The sequence below is a fragment of the Schistocerca serialis genome, chromosome 1 (assembly GCF_023864345.2).
Source record: "Schistocerca serialis cubense isolate TAMUIC-IGC-003099 chromosome 1, iqSchSeri2.2, whole genome shotgun sequence".
Taxonomy (NCBI): domain Eukaryota; kingdom Metazoa; phylum Arthropoda; class Insecta; order Orthoptera; family Acrididae; genus Schistocerca; species Schistocerca serialis.
The window spans coordinates 1,234,466,946-1,234,494,709 of NC_064638.1; the positions used below are offsets into that span (position 1 = coordinate 1,234,466,946).

General features: G+C 40.4%; 1 protein-coding gene across 2 annotated transcripts in view; it reads right to left on the minus strand.

Moving 5' to 3' along the window:
* LOC126419177 (uncharacterized) overlaps window positions 1-27,764 on the minus strand; it is a 291,871-nt gene that overhangs the window by 182,166 nt on the left and 81,941 nt on the right. Inside the window, exons 2-3 of one of the 2 annotated variants that reach the window (XM_050086310.1) lie at window positions 26,032-26,223; window positions 7,822-7,981 (exon numbers count right to left, since the gene is read on the minus strand). In XM_050086310.1, coding sequence (XP_049942267.1) covers window positions 7,822-7,981; window positions 26,032-26,223 — 352 coding nt within the window. The remainder of the gene's footprint in view (window positions 1-7,821; window positions 7,982-26,031; window positions 26,224-27,764) is intronic. The other variant, XM_050086319.1, reaches the window with a different exon arrangement.

Here is a 27,764-nt window from a genome sequence, read left to right on the forward strand (position 1 = left end):
TGTAAATAGATCTTGTGATCTGACTTGTTCCACATCATATCGATAAAATAATCACGAAAATAATCTACGGAACATGACATAACTAAACTAAACTAGGCCAGGTACGAATATGTAAGCAGTTCAACCACTACACATCATCAGACAAATAGACTTTTTTGTTAAAAACAGCTGAAATTACAGAATGAGTGAGGAAGGACTGTCACCTAATGACACTGATATAAATGACACAAACATTGTTCTTATCAATAGTTTGCCAATAAACAAATGAACTAGAGAGAAGTAATTATATCTATAATTATACAGGGTGTTTCAAAAATGACCGGTATATTTGAAACGGCAATAAAAACTAAACGAGCAGCGATAGAAATACACCGTTTGTTGCAATATGCTTGGGACAACAGTACATTTTCAGGCAGACAAACTTTCGAAATTACAGTAGTTACAATTTTCAACAACAGATGGCGCTGCGGTCTGGGAAACTCTATAGTACGATATTTTCCACATATCCACCATGCGTAGCAATAATATGGCGTAGTCTCTGAATGAAATTACCCGAAACCTTTGACACCGTGTCTGGCGGAATGGCTTCACATGCAGATGAGATGTACTGCTTCAGCTGTTCCATTGTTTCTGGATTCTGGCGGTACACCTGGTCTTTCAAGTGTCCCCACAGAAAGAAGTCACAGGGGTTCATGTCTGGCGAATAGGGAGGCCAATCCACGCCGCCTCCTGTATGTTTCGGATAGCCCAAAGCAATCACACGATCATCGAAATATTCATTCAGGAAATTAAAGACGTCGGCCGTGCGATGTGGCCGGGCACCATCTTGCATAAACCACGAGGTGTTCGCAGTGTCGTCTAAGGCAGTTTGTACCGCCACAAATTCACGAAGAATGTCCAGATAGCGTGATGCAGTAATCGTTTCGGATCTGAAAAATGGGCCAATGATTCCTTTGGAAGAAATGGCGGCCCAGACCAGTACTTTTTGAGGATGCAGGGACGATGGGACTGCAACATGGGGCTTTTCGGTTCCCCATATGCGCCAGTTCTGTTTATTGACGAAGCCGTCCAGGTAAAAATAAGCTTCGTCAGTAAACCAAATGCTGCCCACATGCATATCGCCGTCATCAATCCTGTGCACTATATCGTTAGCGAATGTCTCTCGTGCAGCAATGGTAGCGGCGCTGAGGGGTTGCCGCGTTTGAATTTTGTATGGATAGAGGTGTAAACTCTGGCGCATGAGACGATACGTGGACGTTGGCGTCAATTGGACCGCAGCTGCAACACGGCGAACGGAAACCCGAGGCCGCTGTTGGATCACCTGCTGCACTAGCTGCGCGTTGCCCTCTGTGGTTGCCGTACGCGGTCGCCCTACCTTTCCAGCATGTTCATCCGTCACGTTCCCAGTCCGTTGAAATTTTTCAAACAGATCCTTTATTGTATCGCTTTTCGGTCCTTTGGTTACATTAAACCTCCATTGAAAACTTCGTCTTGTTGCAACAACACTGTGTTCTAGGTGGTGGAATTCCAACACCAGAAAAATCCTCTGTTCTAAGGAATAAACCATGTCGTCTACAGCACACTTGCACGTTGCGAACAGCACACGCTTACAGCAGAAAGACGACGTACAGAATGGCGCACCCACAGACTGCGTTGTCTTCTGTATCTTTCACATCACTTGCAGCGCCATCTGTTGTTGAAAATTGTAACTACTGTAATTTCGAAAGTTTGTCCGCCTGAAAATGTACTGTTGTCCCAAGCATATTGCAACAAACGGTGTATTTCTATCGCTGCTCGTTTAGTTTTTATTGCCGTTTCAAATATACCGGTCTTTTTGAAACACCCTGTATGTACATGCAGATATCATGTGAAAATATAATTTAGGAATAAATACGTTAAAAGATACACCCATTAAAATGTATAAATGTCATCATCTATTTGTTAGGCAGTGCTCTCTAGTGCGTATTTGAAAAACCGGTCCTATCATGGAGATCTACACTGTTATTTTAATCAAATTATAGCACAAGATTGCTGTTCTCCTATGGACATTGCTGTCTATGTTTATGGACTTTCTTATGTCACTATCTCACATTTCTAACCAAATCTTCTCACTTGCTTTTCCCTTGTCAGCCGGCTGGAGTAGCCGTGCGGTTATAGGCGCTACAGTCAGGAACCGAGCGACCGCTACAGTCGCAGGTCCAAATCCTGCCTCGGGCATGGATTTGTGTGATGTCCTTAGGTTAGTTAGGTTTAATTAGTTCTAAGTTCTAGGCGACTGATGACCTCAGAAGTTAAGTTGCGTAGTGTTCAGAGCCATTTGAGCCATTTTTTTTTTCCATTGTCACCTCCTCAATCATTACATTTTTTGCTTTTCACTACAGAGAAATCTGCAGTTTGCTTCTCATATAGTTTTGCTTCTATTTTGCATTTCGTCTCTTGTTGTCAAACATTCTCTCTTTTATGGTTATATTTCTAGTGTTTCCTTCTCTTAATTCAGATTTTTTTTCTGTCTTCTCAGTCCCTCCATAGTGCTCAGATTTTTCAATCTTGTAGGTTGTCAGAATCTTCTTATTTTACTCCTTATCTTGTTCAGCAGTTTCCCAAGTGAATGACTCCAGTCAAACCAATAAGGTACTTGTTCTTTAAATTTTTAATATTCAATAACACTTTCAATTACCTTATATATCTTAAAGGAATACTCAGTTTTCATTGAAGGATGATCACAACTACACGAGAACCTATACAGAAATCATAAATTTAGTCACTGTGAAGCAATGGAATGAACAATCATTCCACTTTATGGGCGCATGATTAGTATTATAGTAACACAACTACTGTAACAAACTTGTGTTGAATGGATATGGAAATGTCAATCTTGTGTTGTTAATTGCAATCCACAACCTGTTTATAAATGGTCTTGAAGATTTAATATGTCATCTAAAATTAAGAAACAAAGAACTAGTGATTTGCTGGTGATTTTGATACAGACGTCCTGAAAAACACTGTCAGTGAACAGTTACTGAAATCAATTACATTGTATTCAATTTAATTTCTACTGTAAATTTCCCAACTACAGTATACAAACGTTCTAAGACTGCCATTGATAATATCTTCATAGACAATTATAGGCAACTAAGCCACATTACAAAACCAGTAGTACGTGGGCTATCTGATCATGACATGCAACATCTAACATTAAATTTTGAAAACTGTCAGGGTAAAACATCTATCAGAACTGGGTACAGAAGGCCAACAAAACAGTAAAAAACTGAGAAATTTAGGAGATTGCTCAAATAAATTAATTGGATGGATGTTTACAGCATCCGAGACACAAATGGAAAATACAAAACATTCATTAATAAAGTTAGCACCTTATGTGAAAATTGTTTTCCCCTGAAGGTAACTCAAATTAAGCAGAAGTCTAAAAAGAAACCATGGATAACACAAGGTATAAAGATATCATGTGAGACAAAAAGGAAACTCTGTCCGATATGTATGAACACTTTTGATACTAGCATTATAGCTCATTACAAAAATTACTGCAAAATATTGAAGGAGGTTATCCAGAAATCTAAACACCTGCATTATTAGAAGAAGATAAATACATTCAGTAATAAAATAAAAACAATATGGGATGTATTTAAGTCAGAGACAGGTAGACCAGAAACGAGGAGGAACAAATAGCTCTAAAAATAAATGAAACCCTGGTAACAAACACATGTTGTGGTGCAAGCCATATAAACAAGTATTTTGTCTCTGTTACTGATAGCATGGGGTTGTCAGGTTCAGTAAATAATGCAATGGAATATCTGAGCCCAGTGCACACAAGCAATCTCAGTAAAATGGAATTGACACTTACTTCACCTAAAGAAATAGAATCCATTATAAAGCTCTTGAAATCAAAGCATTCTAGTGGTTATGATAACATATCAACAAAGTTAATAAAAGAGTGTTCATGTGAGCTTAGTCATATCTTAAGTTATTTGTGTAATCAATCACTTATCACAGGGACAGTCCCAGACTGGCTTAAATATGCTGAAGTTATACCTCTCCACAAGAAAGGGAACAAAGAAATGCCATCAAATTACCAACTGATCTCACTTTTGCCAGCTTTTTCAAAACTCTTTGAAAAGGTTATGTTCAAGCGTCTACTTAAACACCTTAGTGAAAATAACATACTGTCAATATTTCAGTTTGGGTTTCTTAAGGGTTCTGATATTGAGAAGGCTATTTACACTTACAGTGAAAATGTCCTTAATTCATTAGAAAACAAATTGGAGGCAACTGGCATATGTTGTGACCTGTCAAAGGTTTTTGACTGTGTGAATCACAGCATTCTTTTAAGTAAATTAAAATATTATGCCATCGCTAGCAGTGCTGCAAAGTGGTTTCAGTCATACCTTACTAATAGAAAACAAATGGTGTCTTTACGTAAGCAGTAGGCAATCAGACGTCATCTGACTGGGAAGAAATTACATGTGATGTTCCCCAAGGTTCCATATTAGGTCCACTACTTTTTCTTGTGTTTATTAATGACCTGTCATCTGTTACATTACCAGATGCCAAGTTTTTCTTATTTGCAGATGATACAAACATTGCAATAAATAGTAAATCAAATATAAATTTAGAAAGGGCAGCTAATGAAATTTTTAATGTCATTTATAAGTGGTCCATAGCCAATTCACTGTCATTAAACTTTGAAAAGACCCACTGTATGCAGTTCAGAACTTCCAAGAGATTTCATTCATTAATTAAGACTTCGGGGCTGAATTGCCGTGGTCCATATATAAAACCGCTTCTCCTTCCTGACGTTTCGTTGCCTACTGCGGGCAACATCTTCTGAGGTGAGTCGGCACTGGCTGCTAGGCGCTGGAGGTCCTGCTTATATAGAGCGCTTAGATGGCGCCACCACTCATCACATGCTTTCGACTTTAAAACTCTCTCTGGCTAGTGCCATCTCTCTCGATTACAAGTAATTGATTGTCACTTCATTTGTACAAAGTCGACCGCCAGTTGCCGACTCACCTCAGAAGATGTTGCCCGCAGTAGGCAATTAAATGTCAGGAAGGAGAAGAAGTTTTATATATGGACCATGGCAATTCGGCCCGGAAGTTTTAATTAATGAAGACGCCAGCCATGAAAGCTTACATGTTACGAATCCAAGAGATTTCCTTCTAGTGTGTGTATAAAATATGATGACATGGAAATAGGAGAAGTTGAGAGTGTAAAATTCTTGGGATTACAACTTGATAATAAATTCAGTTGGGAGCGACATACTAACAAACTGCTAAAGTGCCTAAACAAGTCTGTCTTTGCAATGCAAATGATGTCAGATATAGGAGATATAAATATTAAAAAAAAGTGATATTTTGCTTATTTTCACTCCATTATGTCATATGGTATCATACTTTGAGGTAACTCCACATACGGAGAAAAAAAGTTTAGAGTGCAGAAGCGTATAATGAGAGTAATGTGTAGTGTAAATCCAAGAACACATGTCGAAACCTGATCAAAGAATTGGGCATACTAACCACAGCTTCTCAGTATATTTATTCCTTAATGAAGTTTGTTGTAAATAATACATCTCTTTTTCCAACTAACTGCTTAGTACACAGTAGCAATACTAGGAATAAGAACAATATACATAAAGATTTAAAATCATTTACTCTTGCCTAGAAAGGAGTCCAGTATTCAGCAATGCGTATTTTCAATAAGTTACCAGCAACCATTAAGAGTTTAGTTTCAAACAAGGCACAATTTAAACATAATTTAAAAGAATTTTTGGTAGCCAACTCCTCCTGTTCCATCCATGAATGTCTCAACAAGTGCAGTAGACCATTTACATCTTTGTAAAGTGTTTATCTGATGTGTTCCACATCCAGAGGATTCCCTCTTTTGGGGTCTATGGAATGAATAATTAATCTAATCTAATCGAAGGTAATAGTTGGTGCTTGTATTGTAAAGTGAATACACAGCCTCCACATCATCTGTTATGCAAAGAGTTAGAAAGTGCCTGTAAAACTGGGTTGCTTTTATAGAAAATGTATTTATGTTAAACTGCAGACTGGTGTGTTGAGTATCTGAACTTAGTGTTGATATTTTTCTTGCAGACTTACACACAACATATTATGTCCTTGGTTCTATTCCTCAATTGAAGGATTAATGGATGTAAGGGGTAGAAACACGATTCTATGTTTTATGACTTACTTGGTCTGCTGTAATGGGGCAACAAAAACCATGTTCATATCACAATAAAGATTAATGTCAAGTTCAGAGATAAAAGAAGGCTTAATTCAAAATAGTCTGGTCAAATTCAGGTTGACATGGTGAGGCAGAGAGTAGAATGTAAGTAGGGAGAAAATCAAACATGCACTTATGACTGTTGAGTACACACATCACAAGCAAAAATGATACGAGATAAGAACATGTTAAGGAAATGTTTGCATGGGATGTAAACAATAATAACTTTTTACAATGTACAACAGTGGTGTAGAGGAAGTCGAGATGAACAGTTTTATACAGGACACTTGTGGTCTATCAAGTAGGGAAAGTAATGTACCTCAAACTGACCTACAAAAAACACTACACTATATGCGTGCCCCACGAGATTTTCATATTCTCTTGCTCCCTATGCACTATTAGTCCTAGAGAAAAAAGATTTAACAGGACACTTGTTGTAGAAAATTAAATGTAGGTTAATTTTGTACTAGGACACATGGTATTCGAGTGACACAAGAAAAACATATAAACATCTCCCCCCCCCCCCCCCCATACACACACACACACACACACACACACACACACACACACACACACACACACACACACTGCCCCAACACAAATGCACACCCCTTCCATTCCCATCATCAGGATTTTTGGTATATTGTCCATGGCACTCCATCCTATGTCTGAACAATAATTTGTGACTACATGAATTAGTTCTCATAATCGACCTGTTTTGGTCTTAATCAATGAGGCTATTACACCACCAGTTGAGCCAGCTATTTCGTTCACATTACTAATTTAAACACGCCCATGAGGACGATGGAAGAAAAATAACTTTTGTAAATATTATGCAAAAACTAATTACTGCCAATCTGATTAAAATTTAACCCTTACAAGAACATTACTTTCAAGGTCAGAATTTACACAAATGTCAATTTTACAATTTGTGATTAAACCAGTGGTGTAATAAGCCCAGTCAATGAACATCAAAAAAGGTCCAATATGAGAAATTTATGTACTTGCAAATTTTTCTACAGTGGCAGGACTGAGTGCCTTGAACAATTTACTATAAATCCTGACCCCCTCCCTGTGTGTGTGTGTGTGTGTGTGTGTGTGTGTGTGTGTGTGGTGCGGATGAACATATCCCATTATGAAATTAAACTATATTAAATTTGCTACACAAAAATGGTTCTATTCAATTTTTTCTCTTAGGACTAGTAGTTTGCGTACAGAGAGCTAGGGAATATTGAAAATCTAGTGTGCTGCACATGTGCTGTAGCTTCGGTGATTATTGTAGGCCAGTTGAGGTACTTTCCACACTTGATAGACCATGTGCCTCCTGTACAAAATTGTTCATATCGACTTCCTACACACCACTGTGGTTCACTGTAAAGATTACTGGCTACACATTGTTTAAATAAGAGGACTAATCATGACGAAACAACCAGTAAAATTTCTGACAGCTCAAAATCAATATCTATGTTAGCTTTGCTGAGGTACTATCAGCTTTGGTAATTTATATATAGAAACTCTATTTTCATCTCTCACTGATAAAATGTAACTAAATCTCTTTTATAAATAACTGAGTTTTCTTACTTTTTGTAGCCCATTCGAAGAGCATTTCTCAGAGCTATGTAACTTCTTGCTCCAGTAGTACAGATGAAAACAACTGGATCATCTGGTTGTGGTTTATCAAAACCATATTTCTGCTTAAACATTTGATCTGGGACCTTCATAGCAGTAGTAAATTCACTCACTGAAATAAATACATTTTCATGAATTAGAGCTGAATAAGGTCAAAGTATACTTCATTTTAATTTTCAGTACAAATTTTTGGAATACACCATATATTTTGGGAACTTAAAACTTACTTCTACATCAAACTTCTAGGTCTTAATGAGTAAAGGAAGGCTTTAAAGTATAATAAGTAGAACTACACGTATCTATTGTTGTTTGCTGAAGTTACGATTAGAAATTTACAATCCTGGTTAACTGAATAGTGGAAAAAGATTCTTCGGAATGTGAACTTTTAAATACAACAAAATCTCTATTGAATTATACTGTCTAGTTTGCAAAAACAGAGGATGCTACTTCAGTAACAATGTTATAACTAACAATGATATTTATCCTGAAACTAAATGGGCACAAGATTTGCTAACATATTTTTGCCATTAGATGTATAGACACTTCACTTATTTATATATACTTTTGCTTTACGTTATCAGGAAGCTAGCAATCAGGTATATGTTTACACCTGAACAATGTTAACAAAGTTCTACATTACTAGTATTTGTAATTAGCAAGGTTTTTAAGCAAGATAGACCATCAGAGAGAGGGCATCGCTAGTTCCTGCTACTACTAAGGCGAGTACACTGTTCGCTTTTTACATATTTTTACGAGCCTCAAACAGGAGCAACTTATTTTCAGTTATCTCTGTAGTTACTAATTTATTTTTGTAATTTATTGCGTGTTCGACTGCTTCCTAGGCACAACCTTTTATTTCAATAACAGTGTACTGTACAGTACCGTTGCTGCTATTAACCATTGTATCGACTCTCGTATCGTGCAGGCTTTTGTTTGTTTGGCTAGAACAGCTCAGTGTCAGTTAGACCATCAGAGAGAGCGCACCGCTAGTTCCTGCTACTAATACGGCGAGTACACCGTCCGCTTGTTACATATTTTTACGAGCTTCAAACAGGAGGAGTGCAGTAATGGATAGGAACTGTGATTGTTGTGTACAGATGCGAGCTGAGCTGGCGACCCTTCACTCACAGATTCAGGCTGCGTTGGCTTGCATCACACAGCTTGAGGCTGCTGCCAAGGGGCCTCACTGTGGGGGATCGGACGTGGGGATGCGAGGGATGTCAAGCACGTCCCATGTGTCCTCCGATCAGTCCACTGCTGTGACCAGCCCAGGTACTGCCTGCACTGAGGTTGACCCCTCACCCGTGGTCGAGTGGGAGATCATTCCAAAGTCTGGCAGGCAGCGAAAAACTTCCCATGGGGCCGATCGTAGGGCCTCCCCGGTTCGTTTCAATAACAGGTTTTGGGCATTATCTGTGGCTGACGATGTCTCTGAGCTGGATGCAGTCGTCCACTCTGTTCCAGAGGAAGCTTCTTGGCCCGCAAGGTCTGGGCATTCACAGAGTGAGAGTTTGCTGGTAGTTGGGAGCTCCAACGTTAGGTGCATAAGGGGGCCCCTTAGGAATATGGCTGCCAAGGAGGGGAAGGAAACCAGTGTGCACTCTGTGTGCATTCTGGGGGGGGGTCATTCTGGATGTGGAAAGGGTGCTTCCGGATGCCATGAAGAGTACAGGGTGCAGCCAGCTGCAGGTGGTGGCTCATGTCAGTACCAATGATGTGTGTCGCTTTGGATCGGAGCAGATTCTGTCCGGTTTCGGGCAGCTGGTGGGAATGGTAAAGACTGCCAGTCTTGCTTCCGAGATTAAGGCAGAGCTCACCATCTGCAGCATTGTCGACAGAACCGACTGTGGTCCTTTGGTGCAGAGCCGAGTGGAGGGTCTGAATCAGAGGCTTAGGCGGTTCTGTGACCGTGTAGGCTGCAGATTCCTTGACTTGCGCCATCGGGTGGTGGGTTTCCGGGTTCCACTTAATAGGTCAGGAGTCCACTACACACAGGACGCAGCTACACGTGTAGTGGGGGCTGTGTGGAAGGGACTGGGCGGTTTTTTAGGTTAGAGGGTCTCAGAGGACCACAGAAGGGTCGTCTGTCAGAAAGTGGGCAGGTAAAACACAGTAAGGTAGTTGTAGAAATGATTGGTATTGTAGTTGTAAATTGTCGTAGCTGTGTTGGGAAAGAACCAGAGCTCCAAGCCCTAATAGAAAGAACTGAAGCTCAAATAGTTGTAGGTACAGAGAGCTGGCTAAAGCCGGAAATAAGTTCAGCCAAAATTTTTTCAAACAATCTAACAGTGTTCAGAAAGGATAGATTAAATATAGTTGGTCGAGGAGTATTTATTGCTGTCAGAGGTAGCGAAATTGAAGTAGATAGTTCATGTGAAATAGTATGGGTAGAGGTTATACCTGACAATCGGACTAAACTATTAATTGGATCGTTTTACTCAGAAGACATAGTTGCTGAACAGTTCAAAGAAAACTTGAGTCTCATTTAAAATAATTACCCCGCTCATACAATTATAGTCGGTGGTGTTTTCAATCTACCCTTGATAGCTGGAAAAATTACACATTTAAAGCCAGCAGCAGGCATAAAACATCATCTGAAATTGTACTGAATGCTTTCTCAGAAAATTATTTTGAACAATTAGTTCATGAGCCCACTCGAAGCGTAAATGGTTGCGAAAGCATACTTGACCTTTTAGCAACAAATAATCCTGGACAAATAGTGAGTGTTGTGACGAATACAGGGATCAGCGACTGCAAGGCAGTTGCTGCTAGGCTGAATACCGTAACACCTACAACCATCAAAAAGAAACGCAAAGTATATCTATTTAAAAAAGCTGATAAAAATGCTCTTAACGCCTTTTTAAGAGACAGCCTTCACTCCTTCCGATCTGATCATGTAAGTGTGGAAAAGTTGTGGAATGTTTCCAAAGAGATAGTATCAACAGCAATTGAGAGATATATATACCACATAAACTAATAAGTGATGGTACTGATCCCCCATGGTACACAACACGGGTCAGATCGTTGTTGCAGAAGCAACAAAAAAAGCATGCCAAATTTAAAAGAACCCAAAATCCCCAAGATTGGCAAAGTTTTACAGAAGTTCGATATATGGCGCGTACTTTAATGCGAGATGCTTTTAATAATTTCCACAATGAAATTCTGTCTCGAAATCTGGCAGAAAACCCAGAGAGATTCATACATAAAGCACACCAGTGGCAAGACACAATCAATACCTTCACTGCGCGATAACAACAGTGAAGTCACTGATGACAGTGCCACTAAAGCAGAGTTATTAAACACTGTTTTCCGAAACACCTTCACCAAAGATGACGAAGTAAATATTCCTGAATTCCAATCAAGAAGAACTGCCAAGATGAGAAACATGGAAGTAGATATCCTCGGTATAACAAAGCAGCTTAAATCACTTAATAAAGGCAAGGCCTCTGGTCCAGACTGTATATCAGTCAGGTTCCTTTCAGAGTATGCTGATAAAATAGCACCATATTTAGCAATTATATACAACCACTCGCTCACAGAAAGATACGTACCTAAAGACTGGAAAATTGCTCAAGTCACACCGATACCTAAAAAGGGAAGTAGGAGTAATCCGCTGAATTACAGGCCTATATCACTAACATCAATGTGCAGTAGGGTTTTAGAACGTATATTGTATTCGAACATTATGAAGTACCTCGAAGAAAACAATTTATTGACATATAGTCAGCATGGATTCAGAAGATATCGTTCTTGTGAAACACAACTAGCTCTTTATGCTCATGAATTAACAACTGCTATCGACAGGGCATGTCAAATTGATTCCATATTTTTAGATTTACAGTAGGCTTTCGACACCTTTCACAAACATGTGTCTTCTAATCAAACTATGTGCCTACGGAGTACTGCCTCAGTTGTGCGACTGGATTCATGATTTCCTGTCAGAAAGGTCACAGTTCGTAGTAATAAACGGAAAGTCGGCGAATAAAACAGAAGTAATATCTGGCAATCCCCAAGGAAGTGTTAAAGGCCCTCTCTTGTTCCTGATCTATATTAACGACATAGGAGACTTTTGTTTGCAGATGATGCTGTCCTTTACCGTTTTGTAAAGTCATCAAATGATCAAAACTACTTGCAAAATTATTTAGATAAGATATCTGTCTGGTGCGAAAAGTGGCAATTGACCCTGAATAAAGAAAAGTGTGAAGTTATTCTCATGAGTACAAAACGAAACAGCTAAATTTCGATTACGCGATAAGTTACACAAATCTGAGGGCTGTAAATTCAACTTAATACTTAGGTATTACAATTACAAATAACCTTAACTGGAACGATCACATAGATAATATTGTGGGTAGAGCAAACCAAAGACTGCGATTCATTTCAGGACACTTAGAAGGTGCAACAGATCTACCAAAGAGACTGCTTACACTACGCTTGTCCGACCTATTCTTGAGTACTGCTGTGCGGTGTGGAATCCACATCAGGTGGGACTGACGGATGACATGGAGAAGTACAAAGAAGAGCAGCTCGTTACGTAATATCGTGAAATAGGGGAGATAGTGTCACAGACATATTATGTGAATTGGAGTGGCAATCATTAAAACAAAGACTTTTTCGTTGCGACGGGATCTTCTCATGAAATTTCAATCAGCCAGTTTTCTACTCCAATTGTGAAAACATTCTGTTGGCACCCACCTACATAGGGAGAAATGATCATCACGATAAAATAAGAGAAATCAGGGCTCGCACGGAAACATTTAAGTGCTCGTTTTTTCCGCGTGCTGTTCAAGAGTGGAATGGTAGAGACAGCATGAAGGTGGTTCATTGAACCCTCTGCCAGGCACTTTATTGTGAATATCAGAGTAATCATGTAGATGTAGGTAAATTAATTACAGTTATGAGTTCTGATTAACCACAAGAATGTAATGGATAATAGTGTTAGTTGGCCAAACCCTCAGTTAATATGCAAGATTTTTAGCACTGTGGACATGTCATAAAAATTATACTATTGAAGATATTTCAAAAAGAAAAAAAAATGGGGGGGAGGGGGGGGCATGACAGGGGGAAAGAATCCTCCCGCTTTGTTACAATTGGCTTAGGCAGGCAGCATACCATTAATACTGTATTTGAACATTACAGTAGTGTTTCTCATACCCACTTGCAATAACTTACATTTAAAGCTAGTTTCCCATTCATGACACCAAATAGAAATTCTATCCATGCCGTCCTTTGTGTCCCTACAGTCACTCAGTGGCAACACCTTCACATACTCAACAGCTGCCCAGATTGCTGTCCATCCTATCTGATAGACCTTATATATATTTGACAAACAGAAGCAGCTCTATAATCACACGACCTGAGGTACTTTCTGATGAACTCTTGGTATCTAAGACGACATACTGGTTTCTATATTTCAGAAAGTCTTTAAGCAAAGAATGTGACTGAGGAACTATTTCATATGCTTGGACCTTTAGTGAAGTAAAGTGTTGAGTGCTTTCAAGAAGTCCAGGAATGTAGAGTCCACATGTTGGTGTGACGATGGTGGTGGTTAGTGTTTAACGTCCCGTCGACAACGAGGTCATTAGAGACGGAGAGCAAGCTCGGGTTAAGGAAGGATTGGGAAGGAAATCGGCCGTGCCCTTTCAAAGAAACCATCCCGGCGTTTGCCTGAAACGATTTACAGAAATCACGGAAAACCTAAATCAGGATGGCTGGAGACGGGATTGAACTGTCGTCCTCCCGAATGCGAGTCCAGCATGTTGGTGTGCATTCACGGTTTGCAAACTACATGTGTGCAAAGGGCACCCATATTTTGCACAAGTGACGCTTTCTAAATCCTCTCCGATTTATGGAGAGAAGAATTTCTCCCTCCAGGAAACTCACTGTATTAAAGTTCAGAATATGCTGCAGGATCCTGTGACAGATAAATGCTAGCTTATTGTAGTCAGGGCTGAATGCAGCAAACTGTCGCGTATCAGTCTGTATTCTATTGTAAATCTGGTTGGATTTTGAGTACAGTATAGTCAGCATCAGTGCCAAAATTAATAAGAAAACATAGGAATCTGACACTTGAATTGGTTATGTCAAGAGGCACTTGCTCAGACCAAAGATTTCATGTGAAAACAAACATACCGTTTAGTAGTGAGCCATATAGACACAGAATGCAAGTACATACACATGTTGCTGAAATGACCTTAAAGTTTCCATATCTCAGTTCATGCTGTGGGGGCTGTTTACAAGCTTACTTAGCCAGCCACAGTGCGCATTAAAGATACTAAAAGGTGTCCACTCTACTAGTTACCTTTTGGTTACAAATTACAGTTATATCAGTTCCACATAAAAATAAAATATTTAACTAAAAGTTCTAATATGGCTACATCTGTAATAAAATATATTTTGCTATGCAGCTGTTTGCTGTGTCCGTCCCTGATTACTATCATTTCACTGTTGCTGAGTACAACGATTCATAATGGAATCCAAATCCACTCTTTTGCCCATGTTATTTAGGAAAGTCTGAGATGTGAATATAAGAGCTCCACCATTCTTAAGGAATTGAAGCAGCTTTCAACAGTTCAGTCGGAGACTGAAGATGACAAGCAGCTGTCTTTTAAATGAAGTATGCATTTTTTACCACATCATCTAGTGTTATGTTTGAGAAAGTCACACACACTTTTGTTTGATAAGTTTTCTGTAAGTTTCTAAACTGATTAAAGTGAGAGTCAGGATGGTTCCTTTAAAAAGGACATGGCTGATTCCCCATCCCCCAATACTTGACCTATCCAAGCTTGAATACTGTCTGTTATGACCTTCTTAGCGATGGGTCACTGAATTGTATGCAACTTTTCTTTATTCATTAATACAGAGGACTCATTTAGTTGTTTATCATTAGTAATAATACTAATATGATTGGAGTGAGCAGTCATCTGCTCTCTTTCAAATTCTAAAGGTGGCAGGGGTAAAATACAGGGAGTGAAGGGCTATTTACAATTTGTACAGAAACCAGATGGCAGTTATAAGACTCGAGGGACATGAAAGGGAAGCAGTGGTTGGGAAGGGAGTGGGACAGGGTTGTAGCCTCTCCCCGATGTTATTCAATCTGTATATTGAGCAAGCAGTAAAGGAAACAAAAGAAAAATTCTGAGTAGGTATTAAAATACATGGAGAAGAAATAAAAACGTTGAGGTTCGCCGATGACATTGTAATTCTATCAGAGACAGCGTCTTGAAAGGAGGATATAAGATGAACATCAACAAAAGCAAAATGAGGATAATGGAATGTAGTCGAATTAAGTCGGGTGATGCTGAGGGAATTAGATTAGGAAAAGAGACACTTAAACTAGCAAAGGAGTTTTGCTATTTGGGGAGCAAAATAACTGATGATGGTCGAAGCAGAGAGGATATAAAATGTAGACTGGCAATGGCAAGAAAAGCGTTTCTGAAGAAGAGAAATTTGTCAACATCGAGTATAGATTTAAGTGTGAGGAAGTCGTTTCTGAAAGTATTTGTATGGAGTGTAGCCATGTATGGAAGTGAAACATGGACAATAAACAGTTTGGACAAGAAGAGAATAGAAGCTTTCGAAATGTGGTGCTACAGAAGAATGCTGAAGATTAGATGGAAAGATCAAATAACTAATGAGGAGGTATTGAATAGAACTGGGGAGAAGTGGAATTTGTGGCACAACTTGACAAGAAGAAGGGACCGGTTGGTAGGACATGTTCTGAGGCATCAAGGGATCACAAATTTAGCATTGGAGGGCAGTGTGGAGGGTAAAAATCATAGAGGGAGACCGAAAGATGAATACACTAAGCAGATTCAGAAGGACGTAGGTTGCAGTAAGTACTGGGAGATGAAGGAACTTGCACAGGATAGAGTAGCATGGAGAGCTGCAGCAAACCAGTCTCAGGACTGAAGACCACAACAACAACAACAACAACAACAGTCATCTCTAGTTAGTTAGTCACTTTGTTATGATACCACACTAAGTTGCAGACAAGCACAACTGAGAGACACTTACACATAAGCTTTCAGCCACAGCCTTTGTTGGAAAAAGAGAGACACACACCATCCATTCAAACAAGCAAGCACACCTCATGCACAGATAACCGCAAACTACAGTAGCTCAGGCGAGGAAGCAGCTATCACATGGGATGGTAGCAGTAATCTGGAGGGGAAAGGGATGGGTTAGCAGCGTATGGGTGGGAGAAGTGAGAAGTGCTGTCTAGTAGAATGTGCAGGGACTAGAATGCCGATAGGCACAGCATCAGGAGGTCGTGGGGTTAGGAGGTGGGGAAAAATGGAGAAGAGCAGGGAAAGATGGGTGGGTGCATTTGCAGAGTGCCAATTATCTGACTACTCCAGCGACAAACTCTGCCAGAGTGATCCCATCCCAGATGTGCAACACAGGCCCTTTCCAGAACCTCTCGCCTGACTCCATTTCCCTCCTCATCTCTATGACACCCTGCACATCAACCTTCTACATGATCCCCAAAATCCATAAACCTAACAATCCTGGATGCCCCATGGTGGCTGGTTAATGTGCCCCCACTGAGGTAATATCAGCCCTCATTGAGTAACACCTCCAACCAATTGCTCATAATCTAGCCTCCCACCTCAAAAACACCAACCACTTCTCTCACAAACTCTCCACCAACCACACCCCTTTACCTCCTGGATCCCTACTCGTCACTGTTGATGCCACTTCCCTATACACCAACATCCTTAATGCCCATGGTCTTACTGCTATTGACTATTACCTGTCCCAACGTCCTCCACACTGCAAACCCATCACCTCATGCATCACAACTTTATCCTAGCCACAACTATTTCAGCTCTGAATGGAAGTACACAAATAAATCCATGGCACTCTCCTATGTCCAACCAGTTTTTGGGCAATCTAGAGGAGTCCTTCCTAGCCTCCCAAAACGCCAACCCATAGCCTGGTTCAGGTTCACTGATGATATCTTCATGATCTGGATTCAGGACCAAGACACCCTATCTTCATTCCTTCACAACCTCAACACCTTCTCTCCCATCTATTTCATCTGGTCCTCATCAACCCAGTGTACCACCTTCCTAGATGTGGATCTCCTCCTCTCTGATGGCTCCATCTACACCTCTGTCCACATAAAACCCACCAACCAGCAATGGTACCTGCATTTTGACAGCTGTCATCCCTTTCACACCAAAAATCCCTCCCATAAAGCCTGGCTAAGCGAGGATGGCATATGTGCAGTATGCCCAGTACGCCACGGGTCTCACCAAGGCCTTCACAGAAGGCACTATCCCCACACCTAGCCCACAGACAGATCCCCTCACACCCCCAATCCTCCCTCCACCACAAGAACCAGCCACAAAGGAAAGTCCTTTTCATCACCCAGTACGACCCTGGACTGGAACAACCAAACCACATCCTTCGCAAGAGCTTTGATTACCTATCATCATTGAGGGACATCCTGCCTGAGACCCTTTCCACCATTCCTAAAGTGGTGTTCTGTCGCCCACCCAACATCCACAACAGGCCAGTCCACCCTATGCCACTCCCAATCCCAACCTCTCACCACAAGGATCATATCCCTGTAGAAGATCCGGGTGCAAGACCTGCCCAATCCACTCACCCAGCACTTCCCATTCCAGTCCTGTCACAGGTTTATCCTACCCCATCAAGGGCCAGGCCATCTGTGAAAGTAGCCATGTAATACACCAGGTGTGCTGCGATCATTGTGCAGTTTTTTTACATTGGTATGACTACCAGCCAGCTGTCCAACAGGCTGAACGGCCACTGCCAAACTGTGACCAAGAGCAAAGTAGAGCACCCTGTGGCACAACATGCAGCTGAACATAACAACATTGATTTCAATGGCTGCTTTGCTACCCAAACCACCTGGATGCTCCCCTCCACCACCAACTTTTCTGAACTGTGTAGTTACCCTTACAACACATACTCCACTCTCATAATTATCCCAGACTCAAGCTGCCATAACATACTGTCCCCTGTCCACCCAACTGTTTCAACCCCCTGTCCCATCACCTCCTCCCAATTCCCATCTCCTACACTCTTTGTTTTTCACCTTCTGCCAACGGACCCGTTCATCTTTTCCAGGTCCTCTCCTTTTTTGCTCCGTTTTTACCACCTGCTTGCCCCACAGCCTTGTGATGCTGCGACTGATGACTTTGTAGTTCCTGCTGACTCCACCAGATGCTATCTCTTCCTCTTCCCCTTCCCCGACCCCTCCAGATTGCTGCTACTATCCCATGTGATAGTTGCATTCTTGCCCAAGCTGCCAGAATTGGCAGTCATGTGTGCATGAGGTGTGCTTGCTTGTGTGAATGAATGGCATGTCTCTCTCGTTTTCTGACGAAGACTGTGGCTGAAAGATTACATGTAAGTGTCTTTTAATTGTGCCTGTCAGCAACTTAGCACATTATCTTTACAGAAAGTAGCAATCTATATTTTACTACATTGCTGATATTCCTATCTGGAGCTCTACTGTTTGATTTAGATAGTTAGTTATTTAGTTTCTTGCTCTGTGGATTATTTGTATAAATGTAACGAGTTATTTTATATTCACACCACAAATTAATTCATAAATATAGATGCATCCTGAACATTTATAAGGTTGTTATTATTATTATTATTATTATTATTACTACTGATACTACTGCTGCTACTACTACTACTACTACTACTACTACTACTAAATATATAGCTGTGAGTTACTAATTACTACCGACCACATTTTACATACAACATTAATAGAAATTGCTCTAGGAAAGAGCAGTTGTCAAGGAGAAAGTTTTTCAGTTTGTTTTCAAATTTTATTTGATGTATGTCAGGCAGTAAATGGTTAAAAAATTTTGTTGCAGCATTGTGCACCCATTTTTGTGCTAAAAGACAACCTTAATGAAGAGTGATGAACGTCATTTCTTCTTTTGGTATTGAAATTACATGTATCATTGTTTCTTTTGAACTGCAGTGGATTATTTAGAACAAACAATATACAGTGAAGTAGTAGTTGAAATACCCAACTCCTTAGATGGAGTCTACAAGACAATTGTGGGCAAGCACGTTTATAGTAATGAAGGCAGACTTTCTTAAACCTCTCATTGCCAAGCTTTATGACACCCTTATTTTACTAGGTGGGATACTTTGACTACCTCAATGCAGTTTTATGATTTGTATAACACTTGTTTTTAGATTTTTTTATTTTCAACAAATAGCAGTATTTAGTAGTGAAATATAGTTTTTCATTTTATTATTAGTCCTAAACTGAACACAGTAGCAAAATACAATAAATTTTACATTATTCACAAGAGAAATTCAATACTGGATACCTGTAAAACTAAAAATGTAGACTTTTGGCTGCCAGTGCAGTAAACTAGTACTTGGCCTCAAAATAACACACAACATTTTTGAACTGGTCATTCAGGTACACTTTTGTACAACATGCTCTTCACATTTACAGTTTCTTCTCTGTGTACATTACAAATGGGTTCTTGTCACATTATGCAACAGAAACTTGTTTTCCAATCTTTGTTCCCCTTGCATCACAGTGGTGTTGCTAACTTGCAACACTGGGGTTGGATCACTATTGTTGGAATTTCAATACCAGATGCTTTTCAGTGCATCTTGTACATCCTTATGAAGACTCTTGATATTTCTTGCTCTTTTCTCCATATTGCCTTTTCCAAGTCTAAATACCAGCTCAATCATGAAGAGTTTCCGTTGGCTCCAATTATTCTCTTCTGCTCAGAAACTCTTTCTGTGTATGGATATATGCATTCAGTGTTGCAGTATCTACTATCTTCATGAAATTCTTAGTGGCCACTACCTCATTCCTCTAAATAGATGTAAACTCTTGTCTTTTATTCTCCATTATCTATAGCACATTCAGTGTTGTTGTAATGGAGTACGATTTCAGGTGTTGTACTCAATCTCTTCATCACTCACATGCCTCTACTTAGTTAGTTTTTTACATTCCATGGATAATTTTGCACGATGAATCATAATGATGTGGAACAAGTCATTGTTAAGAACATTCTTCACCCACTGTGATATGGTCACGAATATAAACAGTGATCCAATATGGTCAAAAGTTTTTTTTTATTCCAGTCTTTGATCACAATATACATTCCTTTGATGATGACCGGTTTCAGTCAGGAATGGTTCAAATGGCTCTGAGTACTATGGGACTCAACTGCTGAGGTCATTAGTCCCCTAGAACTTAGAACTAGTTAAACCTAACTAATCTAAGGACATCACAAACATTCATGCCCGAGGCAGGATTCGAACCTGCGACCGTAGCGGTCTTGCGGTTCCAGACTGCAGCGCCTTTAACCGCACGGCCACTTCGGCCGGCCTCAGTCAGGAATGACCATCTTCAGATCTACAATATAAAAAATGTATACACCTAGTGGACAGTCTGTCTTTCAAAACAATACAGCATTTCATATCATGATGTACACTCGTAAAAACTGGGAAATGTACAGATAAAATAAGGTAAATCGTACCTGTTCTACGCCATGTCCTAATGTCATAAAGCAGCAATGGCACCATCAAAACATACAAATACACTCAGCAAAGCATCGTCACGTAGAGCTAAAATATGGTGTAAAACAGGTTACATTATCCACACAGTCATTTTGCAACTGGCATGACTGTACAAAACCGACTGAAGTGCAGAAGCTACCAGAAATCTGTTTGCCTACATGCTTCATAGATGTCACTACTGAGGGCTTAGACGCATTCTTCATTTATGTAAGAACCATAATATGATAAAAACAAATTAGGTACAATACATGTAGCAGAATTTTAAATTTTGATAACTATTATAGAAAACAAGTGTGATAAAATAAAAAGACGAACACAGTTAACTATATAAAATTATTAAAAGGAAATATATAAAGATAATAGATCTGACTCATTTATGGTGAAATTATGATCAAAAATAAAATATATGTAAATGAAGAATACATCTAAGCCCACAGTAGTGATATCTATGAAGCATGTAGGCAAACAGATTTCTGGTAGCTTCTGCAATTCAGTAGGTTTTGTACAATAATACAAAATGACTGTGTGGACGATGTCGGCTATTTTCTACTACATTTTAGTGCTACGTGACAATAATTTGCCGAGTTATTTATACCCTTTTATGATGCCTTACGGCTTTATCACATTAGGACATGGTGTAGAACAGGTATGCTTTACCTTATTTTACCTGCACATTTCCCAGTTTGTATGAGAGTATATCGTGATATGAAATGCTATATCAGACTATGTAGACTTTCCCAGCATATTAGTATATCAAATTCTTGTCGGGTTTCCAGCCGGATCAAACTGTCATCTGAGCACAATATTTCAGTTGTCCATCTGGCCGCCATCATCAGATGAGAAAAGCTATGCTGCTCTAGCCAATAACTGATTCCACTTGCAAATGACTGCACCTTTATAAGCATTGGAAGTACAATGGCGCATGCGCTAAATACAGTGTGCACACACTCCATCATTCCTGCTGCCCCCTGGCACAAAAAGAGTTGCAGTGCCTCTGGTGGTGAAAACTGTTGAAAACGATATATGGTTACAAATGATTATTCATAGCTGGCCGAATCAGATGCCGTTGTTTCTTCATGTCTGATAAAACAGGTTTCCACATTTTACTTAGCGGGTATCCATTTATCATGATTAATGATATTATCTGCAAGTCTGATTCCAACAGACTCTTTTAAAATACAATCCCAGTACCGCGAAGCATTTGCAACTACTTGTGTCCCATTGTATAGCATCCTGTATCCCTCTGTAAGGCAATGCTCAGCCACCGCAGATTTATCTGGTTGTAATAATTGTGTATGGTGATGATGTTCAATACACCTGTCATTGACGGTACGAATAGTTTGGCCAACGTAAATTTTCTCGCACTCACACGGTATTTTGTTAACATCGGACTTCCTCAAATCTAAATTATCTTTGACAGAGCCAAGAAGTGCTCGAATCTTAGCTGGCGGACGAAAAACGCATCTGATCTCGTATTTCTTCAAAAGTCTACCTATCTTGGCGGACACATTCCCAGCATACGGAAGAAAAGCCACAGACCCAAAGGTGTCTTCAGAAGGTTCAGGTAGAGGTCCAAACTCAAAAGCACATCGAATTTGTTGATCCGTATAGCAGTTATTATTGAACATATCCTTAAGATGTTGCAACTCCTGTGGTAAATTTTGAGCATCCGAGACAACATATGCTCATTAAACCAAGGCCCAAAGGACTCCTGTACGCTGAACAGGTGGATGGCAACTGGAAGCATGTAAATACCTGTCGGTATGAGTCGGTTTCCTATAACCACTGTGTCCAAGAGTTCAGTCTTCTTTTCTATAAACTAGTACATCCAAAGAAGGTAACTTTCCCTCCTTTTCAATTTCCATTGTGAATTTGATGTTCGGATGAGGACAATTAAAATGGTCCAATAACCAGTGCAAAGAGTCTATTCCATGTGGCAAAACAAGAAATATGTCGTCTACAAATCTCAGAAAACACGAAGGCTTCAAAATAGATGTTTTCAGGGCCATATCCTCAAAGTCCTCCATAAAAAGATTAGCGATTATGGGGAGTTGTCCCCCCCCCCCCCCCCCCCCCTCTTCAAATGTTGTATCCAGAACATCTGTAAATCTGTAATTATCAAGGAAGGGGGGGGCACAACAGATGAGACATCCATCATGTTGGTACCATACGGATTACCTTATCTCCATGTGAAATGTCTTACAACAGTAGCAGTGTATCTTTCAGTAATTATAGATAATTGTAGCAGTTTAGAGTCCAATGAATAAAACAGAGACAAATAATGCAGTTCCTGAAAACACTGACAGAACAAGTTCATCATTCAACCACTTCTCTCAGCCAAGGTAAATATCTAACTGGTCTGTAGTGCGGTGACCCTATGTTAAAACATCTTCCACGCTGGTTAGATCTAATTCACAATTATCTTGTGCTGCACCACAGATTGACTTCATTGATGGTGCTTTTTTGATACCTACAGAATACACTGTACTTTGCTTGGTCTTTCTGGCATCCCTCAGGTGAGACATCGTGCACCATGGTCATTGGGGCACATCACAAAGATGTTGGCATGCCAATATGCCTAATGGCCAGGAATTGACTTTGAGACTGAACATTTAATTGCTGCTTGTTCTAAGTGTGCAGGTCACCAGGCTGCCCCGTGGTCACTTTACCCACCGTGGCTGGAATTTCCACAGCCATCGGAACGAGTCCACCTCAATTTTGCTGATCCCTTTCTGGATGTTTACTAACTGATGGTCATAGATGCCTATTCTCAGTTTCTGTGTATTGTAAACTGCTGCTCGACAGTGATGGAATCGACGGTATGGGCCCCCAACCAGATCTCCTTCATCGAAGGCCTCTCCCGCACCCTGGTGATGGACAACAGCCCTCAGTTTATCTCACAGATTTCTCCAGATTTTTGTGTGCAATATGGTATCCACCATGTCATGGTGCTCCCGTTCCACCAAAAATCGAAGGGGAAGTGGAACGCCTTTGCTGGACTTTCTAGATGCGAATGAAGAAATGCCTTTCAAGATTGTTGGGTGCAACATGGTATTCATCAGGTCAGGGTGCCCCATAACACCCTCAGGCGACCGAGGTGGAATGCCTCTTCTGGGCTTTCATGACACAAATGAAGAAGTACATAGGGGATGACCTGGCTGAAGATGCATTCACCCAATTTCTCATTTCCTATAGGCCGTTACTGTTGAGTGAGAAGAGTGGCAGAACTGCTCCACAGGCTCCTTCTGTACATGCTCCTCAACTCCTGCAGCCTGCCTCGTGCCTTCCTCGGGTGCCTCTGTCACTGCCACACATGCAGGGACCCCAATCATTCATGGTATACACGTTCGGGGAATCTTCATCCTGAATACAGGTAACAGTATCGTGGACCACCATCAGAATTGACTCCGCACATGGGTAGGGGACCGGTCTCTGCCGCCCATGTCCACATCTTCCAGGCCCTCCTCTCTCCCAAAGTCCAGGTTTTGTCATTCTCCAATGTCCTTGGAGTTCCTCTCCCTGTTTTTGCCTCCACCTTCCCTACAGTAGGTGAAATCTTGCCTACTTCACCCTCCTGCAATGTTTTTTTCCAGCCTACCAAACGAGCAGTAGTGGCTGCGTGCAGATGGGGTTCAACAGCAACTGGTGGTACTGGATGTTCAGCAGACACTGCACCAGTTGGGTCCTGCTCCAGTGTTAGTGCCCCCAGCTATTACCATCTTACCTGCAGGTGTTTGCCTGCAACGGACCCATCACTGCTAGGGTCATTTCCAGCCCTGTACTCTGGTGCCAGCCAACAGGGAACTTTTGGCTTCTCCACAGCTGCCCATCAACAGTTCCCCAGCAGACAGGACATTGCTTTCCTGGGTGCTGGATGCCACACCACACTGCGGGAAGGGAGAATGAAGGTGCACCATCTCACATTCACCTTACCAAGTGGAACCCTATGTTACTGCCGGCCGAAGTGGCCGTGCGGTTAAAGGCGCTGCAGTCTGGAACCGCAAGACCGCTACGGTCGCAGGTTCGAATCCTGCCTCGGGCATGGATGTTTGTGATGTCCTTAGGTTAGTTAGGTTTAACTAGTTCTAAGTTCTAGGGGACTAATGACCTCAGCAGTTGAGTCCCATAGTGCTCAGAGCCATTTGAACCATTTGAACCTATGTTACTACATCTACTGTCCCTGAACCATGAGGCTGGGGACATAACAAGATGTGTGGTGTCAGCTTGTCTTGTTATGGTTAAACTTGCCTGTGCTGGCACCTGGTGGCACAGATCTGGCCGTCAGGCAGCAGCATGATCAAACAGCAATGGCTGCAAGGTTGGCACACATAGCCCACAGACAGGGGCATCTCCTGAGGCAGACTAACAACCTACTTGTTATACGCCCAGAGTAGAGAGGTCTTTCCTCATTCTGTTATCATTCATTTGTGTGCTTACTTGTCTCTGCTCTTGTGATGTTTGTTGCTTGTTTGGACTTGGCCTGGCTATGTACACAGACTGTGTATAGAACATCTGATTGGTCTTCTCATTAATGTGATTTGGTTATTCCATGTGAACTTACTGTATGTTTACAAAAAGCAGTGTATATTGAGAAGATTCATTTGCCTATAGTTTGTAAATGTTGTTTCATCCAGAAACAATACATTGCATAGAAAAACTGCATGCCATGAAGCTGTTGATGGAGTGAAATCTGGAAAGGAAGCAATGCACTGGAATGTAGTATTCACAGAACACCGATTTGGCTGATCCCACAAGCATACTGAAGTTGCCTCATAGAAACACAATGACCATTTATTAGCACTGCCAAATTGTTAGCTGCATTTCTCTCAAGCTGTTGCTGTTCTTTTTCGTTAATATTCTTCATTCTTCACACTTTCTGTTGCTTGACTTTTTAATAAAGTTTGCAAAGACAGCTTCTGTGGGCTTGCAAGATCATGATATCTTTCAGGGTACAACAACACTAATTTCTCAAACAGTTTGGGAAAAAAATCACAAGCAATTTGCTTGATTGCCACAACAGGAGATCACAGAGCAATTTCCACACATTACGTCATCAAAGTCCTCTTTCAACGCCCTTTCTAATCTTAAACAAAAATATATATTTCCATTTTTTTAAAAAAACTGTTAGTGTCTTAAATCAGCAAGGCGCATATGGATTTCAAGTGCACAGTTAAACTCACAAACTGTGCCTAAATTATGGGTTCACTTTTACTTGGTACAGAAAGGGAAATGTCTGTAGGACCTCTTATTGTGATGGCAGGACACTGGATTGTGGTGCTATTATCTTGTCCCACGCTTGTTATGTATCCGAAGTTCTCTTCCAAAGCTCTTTCTGAAGCCGAGGAAAAAAAGTACACACACACACACACACACACACACACACATACACACACACACACACACACAACCTGGATTGGGATCATAATTTGGCAGCTTTTAAAGATTGTGTGTTTTCTTCAGAAAATCTGACAGTATCTGCTATAGCTTAAGAAAAACCACATCCTGATATATTTACATGTTCTGGATATATTTGGGATGCACTATAAGTTCTCCATCTTGTATATTACTTCAAGTGCACAGCTGCTCATGTGGTTCAACATACTAATTACTTACCTGGGATATTAAGACTCTGAGGTATTCTAACAGTTAGTTTCACTTCCTCTCGGCCTCTTACATCTATTAACAGAACTTCCTTCTTTTTGATGAGATCCATTAACTCCTCAGTGTTTAATCTCCTATCATCAGGTACATCAGTGGCCATATTACGAGTGAAAACATTGGGAACAGTTTTCTTCAATGCCTGATCTGGAAACACCTTGTTGTGTTAGCACAATTTCTATTATTGCTTTAACTATAAATCTTTCCATATACAAGGGCTATCAGAAAAAAACCTCAATTTTCTTACAGGATGGGAATTGGTGGGAGAACGGAACAATCATCACATTAAGTCACATAGTAGGTCAGCGTACTTCAAGTTGTAATGGCGAGAGAGCCATTTTAGTTCTTGGTTGCATACGGTAGCCATTAAAATAAGTGTTGCAATTGAAGAACCTGCCAAATGAGAAATCTGTTCTGTAATATTGTTTATAGCGGCGGAAAATTTACCACGAAATTTGTGGCACATATTTACCGATTATGATGAATGGTGGTATTGTGTGTCAATGGTGGGAGTGTTCAAGAGTAGAATGACAAATGTTTTTTATTAATGACAGAAGAGAAGGGCCAGCAAGAGGCTGACACAGAAAATCAACATTTTTTCCCCCATATTTCAACTGTCCGACAAATTTCTGCAGACTTCTTGAGCCTTTGGACGATATCATTACTAAACAATTAGGGTAATACCAATTCTGTGCTTGTTAGAGTCAAAAATTCATTTCTCAGAACCACAAAACTAACAGATTAAACTTTTCTTGTAGATTTCCTTTTGCGTTATGATGGTAAAAGAGTAAGTTCACTGAACAGAATCACAACCATAGTTGCCTTCAGTGAAGCACAGACAAAACAACAGTCAATGGAATTGGGCCATACCATCTCTGAGACACTAAAGCATGTGATCTGTCAGCCACAGTATACAGATACCATTTTATGGGTGCTAAATGAATCTTATTTGCAAACTGTACAGAACATGGAAGAACCATCAATTCTCAGGCCTACTGTGACATATTAAGATAACAGAGAAGACATTCAAAGCATTGTGGTCTGTTGACTAACAACATTGTTCTTTTTGCAGGATAATGCGTGGCTACACTGTCTAGCAAACGCAAGAATTTTGTGTCTGTTCAAATGAGAAATTTTTGTACTTTCACTCTTCAGCTCAAACATGCCTCCAAGTGATCACCAATTATTCGTGCAAATGAGAAAATGGCTTGACTCCTTGTTCTTTGACTCTGATGAAGAACTTGAAGATGCTGTCATAGCTAGCTGCAATCTTTGGAAGCAAAATTTTATGGAGAGGGAATTAGTCAGCTCTTTAAGATATATGATAACGTATGAATCAGAATGATGATAATGTAGAGAAGTAATGTAAAAGTGTAGTTTTAAGGTTGTGCAAATAAATCTGCCTAACTATTCCTCTATTTTATTTAGAGCCTAATGGAGGTTACTTTCTGGATAGCCCTAGTACATTGTACGCTTACTGTGTAACATAGTGAAACTGAAAGTTGTAGATAAAAGTTAACAGCGATAGCAAAAATCTGCAGCACTACAGTAAAATTACAAAGGTCTTTAATACTGCCACTGGGTCTAAACAGACCTAAAATTGACTGCAACTGTCTGCCATTTTACATAGTTGATAAACGTATCTAACCTTATTAGTAGTAGTTGCTTGTGGTGATTTACATTGCTGA